Raw genomic sequence first — 19,535 nt, 5'->3', positions numbered from 1 at the left:
GCTGGGGAAAGGGGGCCAGAGTACATGTTGGGTCTCAAGTTTGCGGAATGCTGCTGTGCTCAGAGTTTTACTTTGGAGAACAATCCTTTAGGACTCAAAGAACCAGATATAGCTTCTTCCATTAAAGGGGGTTACAGCTATTCTTGAAAAAGCAGAAACTCTTGAAAATAAGAATCACATCATTTCAGAGTGAGAATAGGCCCTTTATGCCATTAGTCCTGTGGTTCTTAACATTTCTTGGTTCACAGACTCCTATTATAATTGGACGAATGGTAAGGACTGTCTAGAGAAAGGCACGTTATGTGCCTGCTTGCACACACCCAATTTTGCATATAATTAGTGAGGGTTCATGGCATCTGACACCCATTAAGATGCTCTCTGGCGTCAAGGTATGCAAGATCAGTAACCCAATGCTTTCACTTTGTGGCTGAGGGAGTTGAGGCCCAGAGAGGTGCCAGGGTCGCCTGGTCAGCAGGCGCGCAGGGCCTGGAAGCAGCCTGCCCTCCAACCAGGAGAGTGCTTTGTCCCCTCCAGCGCGCCATCTTTCTGCTTCTTGCCCCTTTGGAATTGTTGCTGACGTGACAGCAGAGGTAAAGGTTACTTGCAAAGACAAATGCGTCTAGGAAAAATACCATCTCTAGAGTTGGCACAGTTAAAAGAAGTCATCTTAACCTGGCAAGAACAGAGAGAAGAGGAAAAAACAGAGATGCCTCGACTCGGCCTGCCATTAGCAAATCATCTATAATTTAGGACAAACGTAAAGAGTTGCAGATGATCAAGCAGACGTACCTCCTGGCAGCCTCTTGTAATTTCACGGGCTGTTTGGCGCTGAGGTAAATCAAGCAGGCATCAGCCACTTTATTCAGGTCACCCTCACCTGCAGAGAGGAAAAACAAAACAAGCGCTGGCCCTCAGACTTCATTTGGGACAAGCAGTAACCAACTGCCGTCTGGTGAAACTGGAACAGCTAGGCAAGATGTCACGGGCTCTTTCCTCCACCCCACAAGTCCAAACACACATCAAGGTAAGTGGATACGTGAGGCCAAAGTAAGACTGAAGGATGAGCACAGGAAGGGCATGAGGGCAGCCTGACTAAGCGGACAGTGCAATGGCGGGTGGGACGGAATGCAGTGGGTGTGTGCAGGTGAGACAGGCTGGTACCTACCCAGGTCCAGTTTCTCGCAGAGGGGGCCCAGGCCCTGCAAGACAGCCAGCTGCAACTTGAAGGCCAGCGTGTGGGAGTAAACTGGTCCGGCCCTGGCACTGACAGTAGCCTGGGTGACTAAGGAGCCAGCCAGCTTTGGCAGGACATCTTTGCAGAACCGGCTTCGGAGGAAATCACCACACTTGCCTCCCAGGGTACGTAAAACCTGCAGAAACAGCCCCCAACCTGGTGACTGAACATCGTCAAGGCAGCAAGAGAGCTAAAGAACGTTTGGTAATTCAATTCCATCTAGGTCTTTGCTTGAAAAAAAAAAAAGGAGAATTACTGCCGTTAATTCCTTGCCCATGGTTTGTGATTCTGACAGTTATGAATTCAGAGGTCTCTGCTCCCAAGGCATGGCTGCTTTTCTCCATAAATACAGATTACACGGAGAATAATTCAAAGAAATCGTGGGTTAGATGAATATGATTAATCCCTTGATTTTCCTCCTTTTTCTGTCTTAAAAAAAAAAAAAAAAAAGGACCTTAAAGCAGTTCACATAGATCATCTCTGAATCTTCCTAACATCCCCTGAGAAAAGACTTGCGTTTTTCACTCTAGCTAGCTAAACAAACACCAACACAGCAGCCTAGCTGCTGCCACGTGCAGGCGCCAGGAGGGCAATGGCTGACCGGGGTGCCGTGGCCGAGTAAGGGCAGGGTTCCCAGGGGTCGGGGCCCAGCTGGAGTTCCTTCTGTTCCGCTGCCCAATCTCTTATGTATATCACCCTCGTTCCATCTTTCACAACAGGCAGTTTCTTTGCATGTCTCGTTTTAAACTTTCTCTAGCAGAACATATTGAAATGTTTTGCCCTGCTGCACAAGACTGAGCATACAGGATAACAGGAATTTCTTTAAAAATTGGTAAGCAAGGCATAACTAGCACAGAGAGTGTTTGCCAACTTTGCAGAGAACAAGGCGCTTATTTTCAGGTCCCCCAGCTGGACTGCACGAGGCCTTACAGGTCTCAGGTGTCATCAGCGTGTCTGGGTGTGGAAAAGCAGCCTCAGTAACAGCGCACACATCTTTGTATTGTTTCATTTTTCTACGCTTGCTATCATTTCAGGTAACCTATTAATTTTCATAAAGGAAAGCAGCATATCTGAATAAGACTTAATAAGGACCCCCTCCCCCAACCTCCTCCTTCTCTCTCTCTCTCTCTCTCTCTCTCTCTCTCTCTCTCTCTCTCTCTCTCTCTCGACACACACACACACACACACGTCATTTTGTGTGTTTTGCTTTTGAATAAAATATTAGCAATTTTATATGTTTTAAATGCAAGCTTGTATTTTAATTTGGTTTATGCTGAAGAATTTTACAGAAAACCAAAATACCTTTGCCAAGTATCTTAGTTGCATTCCTGGTTTCATTTTATATCCCTACACATCTTTTTTCTTTGCCTCATCTTGCTCACCTACTTCTAATTTACATGAGCTTGCCATGGTAAATGTATCTCTGTAGGTTGCCGTAAGTGCTTTTTAGAACAAGGAAGAATATAAATAAATAAACTAAAATACGTGAGCTACTATAAGCCACACAAAGTCAGGGAGAATACCACCTTACATATATGCAGGGCTTTTAATTTTTCAGAGCATTTCACCATACAGTCATTTTATCCTTGACAACAACACTGTGAGGAAGAGAGGACAGGTGTCCCTCAGCCCGACCTGACAATGGGTGGTCATGGGCTTTGCCCAACGTCACCTGGCTGGCACAGGATGCCCATTGCTAAAATTCCCTTCGTCTTGGCTCTTGTGCAGTGCAAAACACACGTCATGAACTCACAGATTTGGGGTCTTTCTAGCTGTGTGAGCTTGAGAAAATTCCTTAGTTTCTCTGAGCTTGTTTCCTCCTTTGTCAAACATGGGGATGATAACATCTACCTTGCAAGGCTGTTACAAGGAGATGAGCTCATGTGTGGGGAAGTGCCAAGCATGCTGCCTGGCACGTAGTGGGTCCTTAATAGACATTTTCACTTAATAGTTCGCTCTGCTTCAAATTCAGAAGGAAACGGACTTCTATTTTCTTCTTTGTGCTTTCCTTATTTTTCTATACTTTCTTCAAGGTATATGACATTGCAATGAGATAAAAAGAGAACCAACCCCAAAAGACACTGGTGAGCTCTGTGCCTACTACCCTCCATCCCCACGGCAGCAGTAACCCACCAGTGCCCACCTTGAAAGCTCTGAGCACTGCCAGGGGGTCATCATTGGTGAGGCGATGCACGAGCGAGGGCCAGGTACGGTGGGCCAGGGGAAGGAGCTGGTTCTTGTGGGACTGCAGAACCACCACACACAGATCCAGAACCTCCAAGACCTGGAAGATAAGGGGACATGACTGCAGCCATAGTAAAGGCTTGAAACCAGATACCTGGGATCAAGTCACCATTTGAAAAGAATAACATTTAGAAATGCATTAATTGAATATTTACTGAGTCCTAACAACATGTCAAGCACTGGCTAGGCACTCGGGGGGGTGCAGGGGGCGGAACACAGGGACAAAATACATATGTTTCCTTGCCTTCGGAGGGCTTACGGTCAACTGGAGAGAGACCTTAATTAGGTAACACCCACATTAAGGGATGACTATCAACTGTGACAGCGCTAGGAAGGAAAGTAAAGGGTAAAACGCAAAGAAGCTAGAGGGAGGGATCTAAACCACACAGACTGTTGGGTGGGCTTCTCTGAGGAAGTGACAGGAGAAGACAAAGTAATGACAAGAGGGAGAGCGTGCTCCTAGGACTGAAAAGAGTAATGAGGAAGACACAGAGGTGGGAGAGCCTACAGGGCTGAGGCAGCTAAGGGGGCGCAGTGTGGAGCAAGACAGGAGGGTAAGACGGGGCTGGACTCAGGTGTCATGTTCGGAATCTTTATTTTGTACTAAGTGCAGCGGGGAGCCATCAAAATGTTTTAAGCAGGAAAGTGACACAATACGATTCATGTTTTAAAAAGGTCATTCTGGCTGCCGAGTGGAGAAGGGACTTGGAGCAGAAGAGAGAAGTGAGGAGGCCCTTTAGGAAGTCATGGCACATGTCCGCGTGAGAGGCAAGAGATGCGGCCCCATGACGGTGGCAGAGGCAGAGAAGAGAAAGGGTTTATCTGTTTTGGAGATGAAGTGGCTTACCTTGCGGAAAGACTCGATACTGGGGAGCTGAAGAGCTAGCACAAAGGGCTGCCTGGGTTCAGGCTTAGCGACAGCCGAATAGATGCAGGTGCTGCCTAATGAGACAGGAACAAAGGAGGAGGAGCAAATCGAGGGGTAGGGAGAGTTCAAGCTCCGTTACGACTCCAGGGAGAAGTCAAGTAGGCAGCTGAGACCCACGTCAGCCTCAGAAGAAAGGTTTGGAGTAGCCTAGATGGAAATTGGAGTTTTCACCTTCCCTGAGAAGATGTTTACTAATCTCTCGTATCTCAAAGCTCACTGAAAACAGGTGGCTGCTCCAGTGGCATAAGCAGTGGTCACACGACGACCAGTGCGGGTTTCCCTCCTGCACAGATGGGCCAGCCTTCGCGAAGCAGGCGAGGGTGCATGTCTGAGTCAGAAAGACAGAGTGAAGGCCAACATGAAGCAGTAAACATCCTTACTGTGGCCACTCTGAGCTGGTCGCACTGAGACTGGAACAGAAACAAAGAACAGAAGAAGCCCTGCCTTCGAGGACTGAACAGTTAGGCAGGCGAATGAGAGACACCTCAGTATACAGCAGCGAGGAGAGGAGTACCGTGCAAATGGCTTTGGTATCACTGGCTGGCTTTGAATTGGAGTTGTCACTCATTGGGCAAGTTACGTCTTACGTCATTGATTCAAAGACATATTTTCCCCCTCTGCCTGGAATGTTCTTCTCTTAGCCTTTATCCCTTTGTATTGCTGGCTCCTTCTCAACCTTCTAAGTCTCAGCTTAAATATTCCCACCTCAGAGGCCTTCCTGATGACCTGGTCTAAACCAGAACGTAAGCTCTGTCTCATTCCACAGGGTTTGGTAGAGTAGGTTCCCAATACATGGTTACAACACGGCTCAATTACTAGTTTCTATCATGGAACCTGCCTATTAACGTCAGAGCGTCTCCTCAATGTGTAAGTGTGTGTTTGTGTATCGCCTCTTTCTCCACGAGAGACAGGAAGTTTCATGAACACACGGATCACATCTGCTTCATTTCCTTCTATATACCCTCTGCCCGACCTGTATCAATCCTCAATAAACGTTTCGTGAATAAATAAGTGAACGAGTGTATGCCATACCTGACGCTATTTCATATTTATATTTATAATCAACCCAGTGAGGTAGGGAGGTAAGATCACTCCCATTTTACAGATGAAGAAGCTGAGGCTCAATAAGGTGAATTAACTGATTCAAGATTATATGGCTAGGAAGGGGCAGAGCCAGGATTTGAACTCAGGCATGCAGGTCTGACTCAAATGCTGACACTCTCAGTAACTACGGTAACGTGTAAACAACTGCTACAAAGCCTTGATGAAAGGGAAGACACTTCACTAATGCATTGACCAGACACCCACGATAAACCCATGCAGGTAGCAGGCACTCGAAAAGTGCCTCCTGAATAGAACACAGATGAATGCTACAGAAGTGTCTCTGGGAAGACTAAACAAATTCTGCAAAAACACAGATGCTGAGGTTTGAGAGAATCTGTGGGTCAGGGTTTCCCAGCCCATCCCCCCTGAGCAAGGCAATGCGCTCTCCTCACTAATGGTATTTCGTGGACGCAGCTGTGCTTCTTACTCTGGCTTGTGGGTGGGGAGGAGTGGGCCCGGCTGTGTTGTTTTTCTTTGGATGTTAAGATCCAAAGTGATTCTGACAGGCCTGTCTCGACGCTCACCCCTCCACAGCCCACTGGCCTATTATTGGAGTCACTCCTGTATAGTTTAAGTCCTTGCTGATGGGGATACTGCTTGGGAAACTGCCACCAAACGAAGATGTGAGATTAAGAAAAGTGTTGGTGTGTTTCCTAGGATGAAAATAGAAACAGAAACAGAGATAAGGGCTAGCGTCAGGCTAGGGAGAGTGACCACTTTAAAAGTCCTAGAACCTACAACCCGCATTAAGTCAGCTCAGAAAATGACCTCCTTTCCAAAACATATGCCTTTCTTCCCTGAGAGACTCAATGAATCTCCAATACTTGGTGGGTTTTTAATTCCACACAGGGGACTCTGCTCCTTTTGGCATGGCCGCTGATGCACAAAGCCATAAGCCTGTCACCCCACAGATAAATGCCTCCTGGTGGCTTCTCCAGGCCACCACGTGGACCAGGAGATAAGAGCAGCTACTTGCTCGTCTGTATAGTCACCGCCAACCAGACCGAGCCATGGTCCCGCTGCTCTGTGGGTGCAGGGAAAGGGCCGCACACTGACCTTCAGGCGGATTTTCAGATTTTTGTCTGACAACAAGTGGATGCAGCGCTCCATCACGTCTGCAGCTATTTGGATCTGCACTGGCCGTGGCGGCTCCACATCGGGGACGGTGTCATTCTCGTCCACTGTGGGAGGGTCTGACTGCTCCTCTGGAAAGAGAGTATAACCGGGGACAGTATTTTATGAGAGATGTCCCACTTCGACTTGATCTCCCCACCTCAGATCCGGAACAAGACTTATGAGGGAAAATGTCTAGGAAGTATCCTAAGGAAACCACATAAACTTTGGGTCAAGATATGAGTCAAGATATTCGAAGCATTAACTGTAACAGCTAAAACCTGGGGGAAAACCCTCCAGATCCACTAAGGAGGAATGGTTTATAAACCTTGGTACAGCTATGATGGCTCCTAAAATTGGTGTTTACCAAGGGCTTTAACACAAGGGAAAATGCTTATGAAATAATAGTGTTAAGAAGAGAAAAGCAGGATACAAAACTGTACACACCGTGGGAAGCACTATTGTATACACTTTTATATAAAGATGAAAGTACAACAGAGTATTAAGAGAGACGAGGTCATGAGATAACAGATGATTACTTTTTCCTATACCTTTGGTCTTTTCTAAATTTCCAGTAATAAATAGTTCAAATAAAAACATAAGACGGCAAGGTTCTAATATGGACACTGAGGCTGAGCAGTTCCCTGGCTGGCCTTTGGCCCTTTATTCTCTTTCCTGTTGGTTCATCCTTTGACTAAAGGGGGTGCGTGTCTGTCTTCTCCACCAGCCTTTCAGATCTGATGGCCAAGATCAAGGCTTACTTATCTTTGTATGGGAGATAACATGAGGGCAGCCTGGTACAATACATACGGATGGGGTCTGACCGGAGGAGGTGGGTGCAGGTCTTGCCTCCACAACCTATTAGCAACTCCGCTCATCCCACATTTCCTCATCTGAAAAAAAGGGATAAAGCTTGTATACCTTATCTGCTTGTCGAGAGTCGATAAATGTCACCAGCTATTCTCATTCTTTCACTGCCTACAGAGTGCTGTGTTGTATGAGAAAGGTATAAGTTTGTCAATTAAAACAACAAAAAGACCTGAGAGTTTCACGCAACCCAGGCCAAAATCCCTATCCTGAAGACGTTTCCTCTGTCTACTCCTAGTCCCCAGCCTCCCCGCCTCACTCCCATTACCAGCTGTGCTTGTTTCCATGAAGCTAAATGCTGCTCCTTAACTTTTTCCCATTTCAGTCTCCTCTGCTGGAAAAACAGAATCGTATAGTTAGAGGCCACACCTGTCTCTAACAGATGCTAAAAAGATAAATGAAAATGCATTTGCACAATGCTTGGATTTCTTGGAGAAAGAGACCTTAGATATACAAGGTACTTTCTTTTCACTGTGGTTAAAACAAACCAAAAAAAATGATGTCAAACCAACATCAAGCCAAACATTCTTTATAATGCCAAGCATGTGGCATGTTCATGATGGATGATAATTATAAGAATGATAAGGCTGTGCTTTTCTTCCCAGAGGAGGGTCTGTTGTTTGGAATTCACCTACTGTAGGACGTTATTAGAGGGATGTGGATTTTTCTGTTACTGGAAGAAAGGTTTGATTCATTCAGTCGGCTCCTAGTGGACATCAACTACAACCAGAAGATCCTAATCATGAAAAGAATGGATTCACTGACAATGCTACAATTTCAAACAAGAATGGCAAATCCGGATTATGAGGGATACAGATGCCTCCCCTTCTTCACAGTTTCCAGGTTTGGGCTAGGGCTACAGTTCAAGAAAAGAAGGACTGGGTTGGCTCAAGAAACAAACCTGAGAAGAAAAAGCTGATCAGAAAACTCTGTCCTTGGGGAGAGCAATGACTTAACTTTGCATAAATTATTATTTGGGCCCTGCTTCCCTGCTATTTAGAAAGAATTTGCTGTCTGTAGCTAGTTGCATGGAGCTACTATTTCCTGTTACCCTGGAAGTGTTGGCTTCAGTTCATCAGCGTCTGAGCACAAACTGCCAAAAAAAAAAAAAAAGGAAAAAAAGAAATCTGTTCGATTCCAACCTAACAAACTAATTTGGGACTCAGTTCGATTTAGGAGAGTTCTGAGACCACCAAGCTCATTATAACTTGGCATTATATATTTGCAGAGGAGATTCTAATAATTTATTAATCCTTTTGTGACCTGAAGCTCCAGATTGAGCTTGTGAATAAAACAACAGGCCAGAGCTTCAGCTAGCCTGCACTCCCTTCTCTTTTATCATATAAATTGATAAGAAAACACACTGAAATCTCCTCCCACCAATAAATAAACGGACAAAGCATTTAAATAGACAACGGGCATTAAGGAAAAAAAAATTGTTAGGAAAGAAGCACACAGAAAGATGTTCAGCCTTTCCACTAATCATAGAAACACAAAGTAGAATATCAAGAACCATTTAAATTTAGCAAGAAGTAAAACTGGTAATAGCCAAATAGGCAAGGTTGTGGCGAAACCAGTATGAGTGCTATCCTGCTGAAGGGAAGCCCTTCTGGAAGGCAATTTGGCAAGCATAAAATAATGTTCATACCCTTGACCCACAAATCCCACTTCTGGGATTTACAAAGAAATAAGCAAAAAGGAAGAAAAGGTCACGTGCACAGAATCATCCACTGCAGCACTGTTTATTAGAGTGAAAAGCTAGAAGCAACCTAAACTTCCCCCAGGGGAATGGATACTTAGTAGCAGCTATTAAAACATTAATTATGAAAATGCTATAGCAACATGGAGAAATCCTTATTATATAACTAAATGCAAAAAGGGCATAATGCATTTAAATGGAGGCTGCAACCACGTTAAGAATGGGTGTGCAACAGAAAAAGAATGGGAGAGGATTACAGAAAAAGTGAGAATGCCTACGTTAGCATGGTAGGGTTATGAGCGACTTTTCTTATTTCCAACCTTTCTATAATGATGGCTCATCAATATATTGTTTTTACAATAATCTGCTTCAAAAGCAAACAAACAGACAAACAAACAAAAAACCGGCTAAGCCAAAACAATAGTTACCTTCCTCATTATCGAAATCGGAGACATTCCCATCTGCCACATCCTTCTCTTTGAGGTAGTTCAGCAAAAACTGTTCAATGTCTTCTGCTGTGGTGGATTTCTCAAGGCCTTTCTCAAGAGCTGCTGGTCTTGGGCTCGAATGACTTCCCTTCTCCCCGACACTTTGTGCTTGGGGTTGCCCGAGATCACCTGTGTCTGGGAACCACTGGGCTGCAAATAAAGTGGTGCAATGATCACCTTGGGCAATGACAATGGGTACTAATACGGCATAAGTAGAATAAGCTCTTTGCCGCAGTCTGCATGGCCCCTGCATGAGCCAGTCGTCCCTACCCATCTCTCCAACCTCATCTTTTAACCACGCCCAGGCACCTGTTAACTGACCACCTTCCAGTCCTCCAAGGCACCAGATGTTTTCCTGCCTTAGAACTTTTGCATACGCTGTTCTCAGTATCTGGAATGCTCCCCCCAGCACCCCTGCCCCGCCCATGTCACATATGGCAAATTCCAACACAAATATAACTTACCCTGTAAAGCCATCCCGACTCCCCAATCTAACTTAGGCCCCTTACATGCTGTCTTTTATGGCAGCATGTTCTTTCCTTTCATATCAACCCATCACAAGATGTAACGATATTTTATGTGTGTGTGCTGTTTAGTGTCTGAATCTCCCATTAGACTCTATGCCCCATGGATCCAATATGCCCAGCACAGAGTGGGTACTCAAAACATATACTGAAAGAATGAATATGCTGGACTGGAGCACACACACAGGTGACAAAATTCTCAGTACAGGATATGCAACCCATTGGCAGAAGACAGGCTCTCTAGAGCCTTGAGAATGGACATTGTCTCACACATGTATTGATATAAAATGCTTCAGAAGACTGGCATTTTCTCCAAAGCTTTTCCTTTTTCAGTGATGCACCAATACCCCTGATGTGTCACCACAGAAGAAGCCTTAAACTTCACTGAACCAGTGGTTTTCAAACTGGACCTTGAGGAGTCCTAACTCTGCAGAACTGTCTTGCAGTCACAAAAGAGAGGCTGAGACAGCAGGCTAAAGGGGATGGGTTCAGGGTTCCTACCACTTATTTAACCAGAGCAGCTCTCATTTCAACTATTTTTGTATATTGGGGTCCCACTAAGACTTCATTTCAAAAAAGCTCTTAGCACTTAAAAAATGAAAGAACAGTAAGAAAACTCCTCAGGCTGAATTTTCGCCCTCTTTTTGCAGACAGCGGGGAAAAAGTGCCTGATAACCTTTAGCACCTGCTAATCTTTCCATCTAGAAGCGTCTGCACAGAGCTGGAGCAACAGTTGGAAGATGCTGGGTCAGGCAACTGGGAGCAGCGGAGATAATGCTGGAGACGAGAGCCTTTGATGCAGGACCTGGAGGTTCCTACAAGTAGGGGGCAGTGATGACATTTCTTCAGTGCCTCATTCCCAGACGTAAATCAGGCCCGTAGTGCGCTCCCAAAGAGTTAAAGTCAACAGCCAGCACTTGCACTGCTAAAAGTAGACAGGCTACGAAGATTATTTTCTAGACTTAAGGCTAGTGCCAGGCATTAAAAAGTCTTTGTTCACAAACGGCTTTTAAACACATGAAATGAAGCTCAACCTCGCTCTAGTGCAAATTAAACTATGATAAGGTGCTATTTTTCTCCTATTAGATTAGCAAAGATCCCAAAGCTGGGTAATAGTAAGTACGGGTGAGGGCGTGGCCAAAGAGGCCCACTGCTGATGGGGAGTTTAAACTGGTGTGCACTCTTTGGTCAATGCACATGAACCAAATGCTTTTTGGTCAATGCTTTTTGGTCAATGCACATGAAGCACTGTGTTTATGGCAACTCACTCTCCTAAAACACGTAATGTGTTCTTTTAAGACCTTTTTTTTGGAAGTTCCCTGAGACCACACTTCCATTCCCACCTTAAAACAGTGACCATCAGTTAGACAGTTCGATGACAAAACAGAAATGGGCAGCTACGGGGACTGGTATGTGACTGATCCACTCCACCTCGGTACCGCTTACCGTGCAGGACACAAGTGGATTCTGGGTTGTCTCAAAACTTTCAGAAAACCTATCCCCAATTTTACTTCTTTTCCTAGGATACTCTCATGTCAATCTTACCCGCCCTCATTTTCCTCTCTGCAATGGAGACCACTCCCCCTCCTCTTCCACTTCCATTTTTTTAAAAAAGTGCTATACAGGCTTTCTCCTTGAAAGATGTCCAAAGTCATCAGCAATCCAAGGCAATTCCATTTTCAAGGCCCAAATTGCGGTATCTCCTGAGAGGATATATTTAATAGGCCTTTTCTTCATATATATATATATATATATGTGTGTGTGTGTATATATATTTTTTTTCTAATTTTTTCAATTGCTTTCCTTTTTTTTTTTTAATTGGGGAATATTGGGGGACAGTGTGTTTCTCCAGGGCCCATCAGCTCTAAGCCGTTGTCCTTCAATCGAGTTGTGGGCGGGGGGAGGGGAGGGGGGGGGCGCAGCTCAGCTCCAAGTTCAGTTGCTGTTTTCCATGTTAGTTGCAGAGGGCGCAGCCCATCATGCCGTGTGGGAATTGAACCAGCAACCTTGTTGAGAGCTCGCGCTCTAACCCACTGAGCCATCCGGACGCCCTCTTAATATATTTTTAAAATCTCAAATTAACATGCAGTCTAGTTCCCCAAAGCACTAAAGGCAGAAGTCTAAGTGTATGTGGACCGTGGAAGCCAGTCTAGAATCATTCGTAGTCAGCCAGTCTTAGTAGTGGTCCCTGAGGGCAGAGGCCAGGTTCTTTTGGTCACTGCTGACGTCCCAGTGACTAGTCCAGGCTTCTGTGTGGTTGCAAAATAAAACCTAAACTTCTTCCTTTGATCTACAGGATTTGTCCTTGCCCACCTTTCTAATTTCACCTTGTATCAATCTCTCCACAACACCCTCTCTCCATTCTCCAAAGACCACAAGGCCTTTCTTCCCTGCAGGCCTTTGCAGCTGCTGTTCCCTTTGTCTGCATGTTCTTAAAAATACATAGAGGATGTGACAGCTCTGTATTGGCCCCTCTCAGCCTTCAGGTCTCAGTTCTATGGTCGCTTCCTCAGAGAGGGCCTCCTGGACTACTTACTTTGATCCAAAGAGCATATCTCTACTTAAAGTAGTCTGGCCCCTGTTACTCTCTTGCATCAAGTTGTCTATTTTCTTCACACTGCTCATTAGAACCTGACATGAGCTTAATGATTGGTTTACATGTTTATGACCTTTCTTGAAGCAGCAGGAAAGCTCCATGAGTTTCTTCGTCCTGTCACACTGCATGTGAATGTTCATAAATGAATGAATGAAATTGCAAACAGCAGCAGCTACAGGCCAAAGGACTGTCCCTGTTCCAGTCACCTTCCGGGAGAAACTTTCTCACATGGTCTTGGCTTTCTCAGCTGACAAAATTAGGGCAGCAACCTTCCCATGGACTTTGGAGGCTGTTAGTGGTACTGAAATATGTACCGGACCTATGCTCTTTGGATAAAAGGGACTTAGGTGTACAGCTCATTATTTTTTTAATTCAAAGACTGACTATCCAGCTGAGGGATTCTTTTTCTCAGAGTCTAAAACTTTGCCATTTTAATGGTGGCTAACATCTCTAATAGATACCCAACAGGATCACAGCGAAGGAGAGAAACTCAAACCACCTTACACAGTTAAGGAGTTAAAAGTTTCCAGACCTGCTCTGTCTGATATGGCAGTCGCTAGCTACACGTGATTATTTAAATTCATATTAAAAATTCAGTTCCTCAGTTGCACTGGCCACATGTAGCTAGTGGCTACTATATTGGGCAGAAGAGATACAGAACATGTCCATCAGCACAGAAAGTTCTATTGGGCAGCACTGGATGGGATTGTCTATGGACTGAATAATTCATGCTATTCGTGTTCTCCATGAGCATGGACACTGCTAATTCTTAAGCGTCGTCAGGGGCAGTTTGGTATATTGAAAAGAACAAAATCATAAACCCTCACTTTACTCCTTATTAATTGTGTGACCCTGGCTAAGTAGGATCTCACTGAGCGTTAGCTCTTCTTATCTGTAAAACAAAAATATTTATATTTAGTCTGCAAGGTTTATGTCCGTAGCACCGAGCAGGAACTCAATAGATGGCAGAGATTATTAAAAGTATAAATGTGGGGCCGGCCAGGTGGCTCAGGCGGTTAGAGCTCCATGCTCCTAACTCCGAAGGCTGCCGGTTCGATTCCCACGTGGGCCAGTGGGCTCTCAACCACAAGGTTGCCAGTTCAATTCCTCGAGCCCCGTAAGGGATGGTGGGCTCTGCCCCCTGCAACTAAGATTGAACACGGCACCTTGAGCTGAGCTGCCTCCCGGATGGCTCAGTTAGTTGGAGCGCGTCCTCTCAACCACAAGGTTGCCGGTTCAACTCCCACAAGGGATGGTGGGCTGCGCCCCCTGCAACTAGAAACGGCAACTAGACCTGGAGCTGAGCTGTGCCCTCCACAACTAAGACTGAAAGGACAACAACTTGAAGCTGAACGGCACCCTCCACAACTAAGATTGAAAAGACAACAACTTGACTTGGAAAAAAGTTCTGGAAGTACACACTGTTCCCCAATAAAAGTCCTGTTCCCCTTCTCCAATCAAATCTTTAAAAAAACCAAAAAAGTATAAATGCGCATGTGTGTACATTACACACACACACACACACACACACACACACAGAGGGTGCCAAAAAAACGTATACACATTTTAAGAAAGGAAAAAACTATTAAAATTGTAATACAATGAATGACGCTAGCATTCATTTGATTAACGCCATCTTTTAAGCGAATGTCATACTACACATTGCCACCGTAATTTAATTCAACTTCAAAAAGTAATACATAGATAACATCTCTTAAAATGTGTACATTTTTTTGGAACACCGGTATACCTATATACACATTTATACACACACACACACACACACACACACACACACACACACACAGAGGGTGCCAAAAAAATGTATACGCATTTTAAGAAAGGAAAAAACTGTATTAAAATTATGATATTGAACATATACCGATAACAAAAGATGAATACAAGTAACGTTCGACTTCTGCAATCATAAGAGCCGTTCATAGTGGTTACCATCAGTGTCCAGACACTTCTGATTACAGCGAACTACTGCTTGAGCATAGATAGCATCTCTTAAAATGTGTACATTTTTTTGCGCGCACGCATGCGCGCGCATACACCCCCCCCCCCCACACACACACCCACACACACACATAAAAAGGCAATGGAACCCTACCATGGGACTGTACAAATTCAAATAATATTCAAATTCAACCACTATTCAAATAATGTCCTTCCTAGCATAAACATAGCACAAACAATGAAAAATCAGGTTAGGCAAACAAGGATACTGGTCCTTCCCCCAACTTAGTATTAAAAAGGACTCTCAATGTACCTAATGCTGCCAGCAGGGCATGCAGAACACCGACAAAGGAAGTAGCTCTCTTATCATAAAATTGGTCCAGGGTGTCCAAGACATCTTGAACCACATCTGCCACCAAAGGAAGCAGACTAGCATCTGAGTTCCGCAGCATGACTTCCAACACTTTTGGGGTATGGGGGTGCAGAGACAGATGACGCAGATTTAAAGAGATCCCGTTCACCAAATAGTCTGAATTCTGATTGATCAGGTGCTGCAGGGAGTCATAGCCACAGGCAAGGCAAATGTCCATCATGGCGCTGGTAGCTGCCTGGCTAATGAGCAGGGTTTGGTCCCCAGCCTTCTCCAGTACTGGATAGAGGGCTGACATCAACAGCAAACGAAAGTCTGCTCCTAGTGCATGTGCAAAGTGGCCAATCCCTTCCAACTGGATGCATATTTGCCAGATGTTGCTGTTCATGGAGCAAATAGTGGGGCTTGGCTTTGAGAAGGCTGGAAAAGATGTAACTTGGCAGGTAGATGAACCAGATGTGATGGCCTGGAGGCCTGACTGCTGCATTGTTAGCTCCTCCCCCATTTCTTCAGCTTCAACGCATGTGACCAAATGCCAGTTTTCTTGGCTCGTGTATTCCTCAAGTATAGATGTCACAATCTCGCTCAGTTCCTCTGGGCTTGTTTTAATATGCTTTTCGTGAAGATTCTCCACCTCCAACCCGGCAGCTCCTACAACCAGTTCATTAAGGACCATGGCAGCTTGCTTCCGGTAAACCACGGATTCGTGGTACAATTCCAGAAAGTGATCCACAAGCAAATAGAGGTTCCCATAAAAACCAAGAAGCTGACAGACCTGGCGCAGGAGCAGGAATACCCTCTCATCCGTGAAGAAGCGGAAGTATCTTCTCTGGATCTGACTCCATGGCCGTGAGGCGGAGGTCTTCGGGGAAGTACTCAGATGATCAGAGTTCCAACGCCGCTCTTCAACAATTTTGATGTCAGCCACGTCCAATTCCAGGACTTGGATAAGCGCTTTGGAGAGGCGCTGGAGGTGGGCCACAGAGTTGAGGACAAAGTTCACTTTGGGGCCCAAGAGTCTCAGATACCCGAGCAACAAGGAGAGAGTAGAGAACTTGCCCTGATCGTCTTGGGAGTTCATTAGGCGGGGAAGAGAGGTGGCAAGGGAATGCAGGTGTTCTGCCAAGATGTCAGCAAAGGCTCTGTTGCCCACCACTACTTTCTGATCTGCAAAATGTCTCAGCACTTTATGGCACCGGGCTTGGACGTCAGGACTCTCATCATTTAGTAGGCCCACCAAAGCCTTCAGAAGGGGGCCAGCCGATTCCACCAGTGACTGAGTGCATTTCAAAAGAAGGACCTCCACAAGTTCTACCAGCTCCAGCCTCACCTTCCAGTGTGGGTGAACTGAAACGCCCTCAATGATCTTTTTAAGAAGGATAGTCAACTTGTCGCCAGTACTTTTCACCCAATCGGCTTCCCTGTGAACCATCAGCTTTGCTACTTGGTGCTCCACGGCAGGCTTTTCTTGGACCGTGGAGATTCTTCTGAGCTGTTCATCAGCCATGATGAAGCCCACTGTCCTGTAAAAGATCTTTAGGGAACATACGACAATGGTGTGCCCTTGTTTAAAATCGCCCGTGATAACCCTGGTCAGTGCAGTGGAGATTCCAGGTAAAAAAGCAGCAAACAAGTCCCCCAGCTGCTTTTGCTCAAGCTCATCCAAGGACCTTGGATGGTCGTCACACTCACACTGAAGCAGAAGAACCTGTAAACATTTTAAGGCAGCAATTTTAATTTGCTTTGATTTCTCCTGTTCTGCTAGGCCTAACAGTAAAGACACCGCAAATCCTAAACGAGGCAGCATGGAGGGCTCATAAAAAGTCACCACAATGTCCCCATACGCCGAGTGCATTAATGTGCTGAGTCCCTGGATCACGGCCAATTTCAACTCCTCTGACACAGTGGCAGGTTTTTGGGAGTTGGGCGAATACAGACAAGCAGAGAGTTCCGAAAAGAGTTCCCGGAGAAGTTCCTGTTCCTTCACACATGTTGAGGAGAGGACAAACGTGAGGCATTCCACCACGCTCTGGATCAAGCGCTCCCTTTTGGGACCAGGGGTCTTTAGGGCAAATCGCAAAGGGAAGAGGATGTACTGCTGAAGTTGCTGAAGGGCAGAGTCACTCACGGCTTGTAACTGTGCCTGCAGCTGCTCCACGTTCTCCACGGTCTGGGTCTTTGTGAGCTGAACGCAGATGGGACGTAAGACGCCAAAGGCCTCCTCAGGAGTATCAAAAACAGCCATAGTGCAAAAGCCTTCCTCTCACCGAGAAGACATCCTGCAGGCTGGAGGAAGGACACTTTTCAATAAAGAAGGTCAAGCGCAATGAAAACACAGAGTGAACTTGCATTCGTTGAACAGACATGTATTTGGGGCCTCGGTGCCAGTCACTGCATAAGGTACGAGGGGAGCAATGGAACTGAAAAGAGATGGTCCCTCTTCTTAGGGAGCCCCCAGGCTAGTGAGGGAAGCAGATGTACAGCGACAACACAGTCTGTGAAGAACTAGGACAGGCCCATGCTGACGGTCCTACGTGAATACGGAAGACCAAGTGTCATAATCTTGGGAAAACCAGGATGGGTTTTACAAGAAGATGCTTGAGCCAAGACTTGAGGGAGGAATAAATAAGAATTTGTGGGCTAATCTAAGAAGTTTGGATTTTAACCTATGGTAGTAATGGAGAGCCACTGAAGGGTTTATCTTTTTTAACTTGAGGCATAACATATACAGAGTAAAATGCATTAGTCTTAATGTATAGCTCAGTGCATTTTTATGTATGTAGAGACCTGTGTAACCACTACCCAAAACAAGATATAGACTATTTCCAGCAGCCTGGAAAGCTCCCTGATTCTCTTCTGCAATCAATTCCTATTTCCCAGAAGTAGCCACTATTTTGACTTCTCTCACTACAGGTTAGTTTTACCTGTTCTTGTCATAGAGAGGTTGTAAGCAGAGGGAGACATGATCAACGTCATGCACTGAAAAGATCTCCGGGCAGCCAGCAATATGGGAGCAGAAGCAGAGCTGGGTGAGACTGGGCGCAAAACAAACTGAAAAAGAGTAGCCAGACAAATGTGAAAACCAGGAGCACACCTTACCACAGAAATCATGGGAGAGGAGGGATTCAAGCAGGATGGAAAGATGGAAGGCAGGCAGGCAGGCAGGCCTGGAGGCAGATAGTCAAAGGAGATAGGTTTATGGGTAAGTGACAGAGTTGAGCAACTTAATACAAGAGTCTCTTTTCTCTGTGAGGAGACATTCAAAGTCATGGGCTGGCAGTGAACAAGGAGGGTAAAAAGAGGGCTTGAAGAGACAAATAAAAATCTCAATCACTTCGGGGAAGCAAAGCATGCTGGGAAGACATGAAAATGTGGCCCAAGGGTACAGAGGACTGAGCTGAAGCTGGAGACCATAAATGTGTACAACTGTAAAACTGTTGTACAACTGTTGGCATTGGATAGAGACTATCTAGTCTGGTTCTCTCTCTCTCTCTCTCCCTCCTCCCCCCCGCCCCACCCAACCCCGGCTCTACTTGCTGGGGGGTTCTGAACAGAGGATGACAAAAAAGTGTCTCTGCTGCCTCTCCCTGTCCCCAATCCAGTGAACTCTGTTGAGCCCCAGTGACTAGGGCTGGCAGGCAAGTGTTGTTTGGTGGGTGTGGGCAAGACATGCTCAGCCCAGAAAGAGCTGGTGCTGGATTGTCCCCCGGGTCAGGAGAGGGCTCCAGGGCAGCAATCAGCCTCCAATACCCTGGAGAGTCTGGTCCAGAGCTCCACGGACCCCAGCGAGAAAAGGCAATGCTGGTCTCCGTGAGACTTCTTGGAGTAGTATAACCCCCTCAAGAAACCAGGAGAGGGAAGGAGCTCTAACTGTCCCTATCTCAGGCTAGGAAGATGCCAGATGTGGATGCCAGAAAGCTTGGCTGGGGACTACTGACACCTCATCTGCACTGGTTCACACGCTGGTGACCCAGAAGCTGCTGTGCCATCCCCTGCCTGAATTACTGGTAGTTGGAACAATAGAAGAAAAGGAAGACAACCACTTACTGGAACCTAGCAGTCAGGGGCAGGAGAAGCAAACAGAGCACCCACGACGTGGTGAATCTTAGATTAATAGAACCCCAAGGAGACAGACAAAAATTTTAAAAATAATAAGACCAGAAATGAAGTTCAATTACAAGATATTCTTAGAATTTTTAAAGCATAATTTTCCACACCAAAAAAAGCTCCAATGATGGGGATGAGGATGGGGAAGATGGCTAACCACTGAGACCGATTAGTGGTCTGGAAGATCATGTCGAGTTATCTTAAAACTCTGAGCAGAAACGCAGAGATGGACATTGGGAGACCTGGAAGACAGACATGGGAGAACCAACACGTAAATAGCTGGGAATTCTGGAAGGAAAAAA

At 45.7% G+C, this 19,535-nt stretch overlaps 1 protein-coding gene and 1 long non-coding RNA gene across 4 annotated transcripts in view; one reads left to right on the top strand and one right to left on the bottom strand.

The window, feature by feature from the left end:
- TTI1 (TELO2 interacting protein 1) overlaps positions 1–19,535 on the bottom strand; it is a 43,959-nt gene that overhangs the window by 11,410 nt on the left and 13,014 nt on the right. For 2 of the 3 annotated variants that reach the window (XM_033095560.1, XM_033095561.1), the window contains exons 2-7: positions 15,070–17,412; positions 9,618–9,827; positions 6,567–6,715; positions 3,378–3,518; positions 1,166–1,370; positions 790–877 (exon numbers count right to left, since the gene is read on the bottom strand). In XM_033095560.1, the coding sequence (XP_032951451.1) occupies positions 790–877; positions 1,166–1,370; positions 3,378–3,518; positions 6,567–6,715; positions 9,618–9,827; positions 15,070–17,371 (3,095 nt within the window). In that variant the 5' untranslated portion in view covers positions 17,372–17,412. The remainder of the gene's footprint in view (positions 1–789; positions 878–1,165; positions 1,371–3,377; positions 3,519–6,566; positions 6,716–9,617; positions 9,828–15,069; positions 17,413–19,535) is intronic. The other variant, XM_033095562.1, reaches the window with a different exon arrangement.
- LOC117016335 (uncharacterized) lies at positions 872–5,402 on the top strand. Its single transcript, XR_004421868.1, has 3 exons — positions 872–1,024; positions 3,268–3,441; positions 4,154–5,402. It is a non-coding gene; the product is annotated as an uncharacterized LOC117016335 (long non-coding RNA).

The sequence above is a fragment of the Rhinolophus ferrumequinum genome, chromosome 23 (assembly GCF_004115265.2).
Source record: "Rhinolophus ferrumequinum isolate MPI-CBG mRhiFer1 chromosome 23, mRhiFer1_v1.p, whole genome shotgun sequence".
In the NCBI taxonomy this organism is placed as follows: Eukaryota; Metazoa; Chordata; class Mammalia; order Chiroptera; family Rhinolophidae; genus Rhinolophus; species Rhinolophus ferrumequinum.
This window is presented reverse-complemented; position numbering and strand designations above follow the sequence as displayed.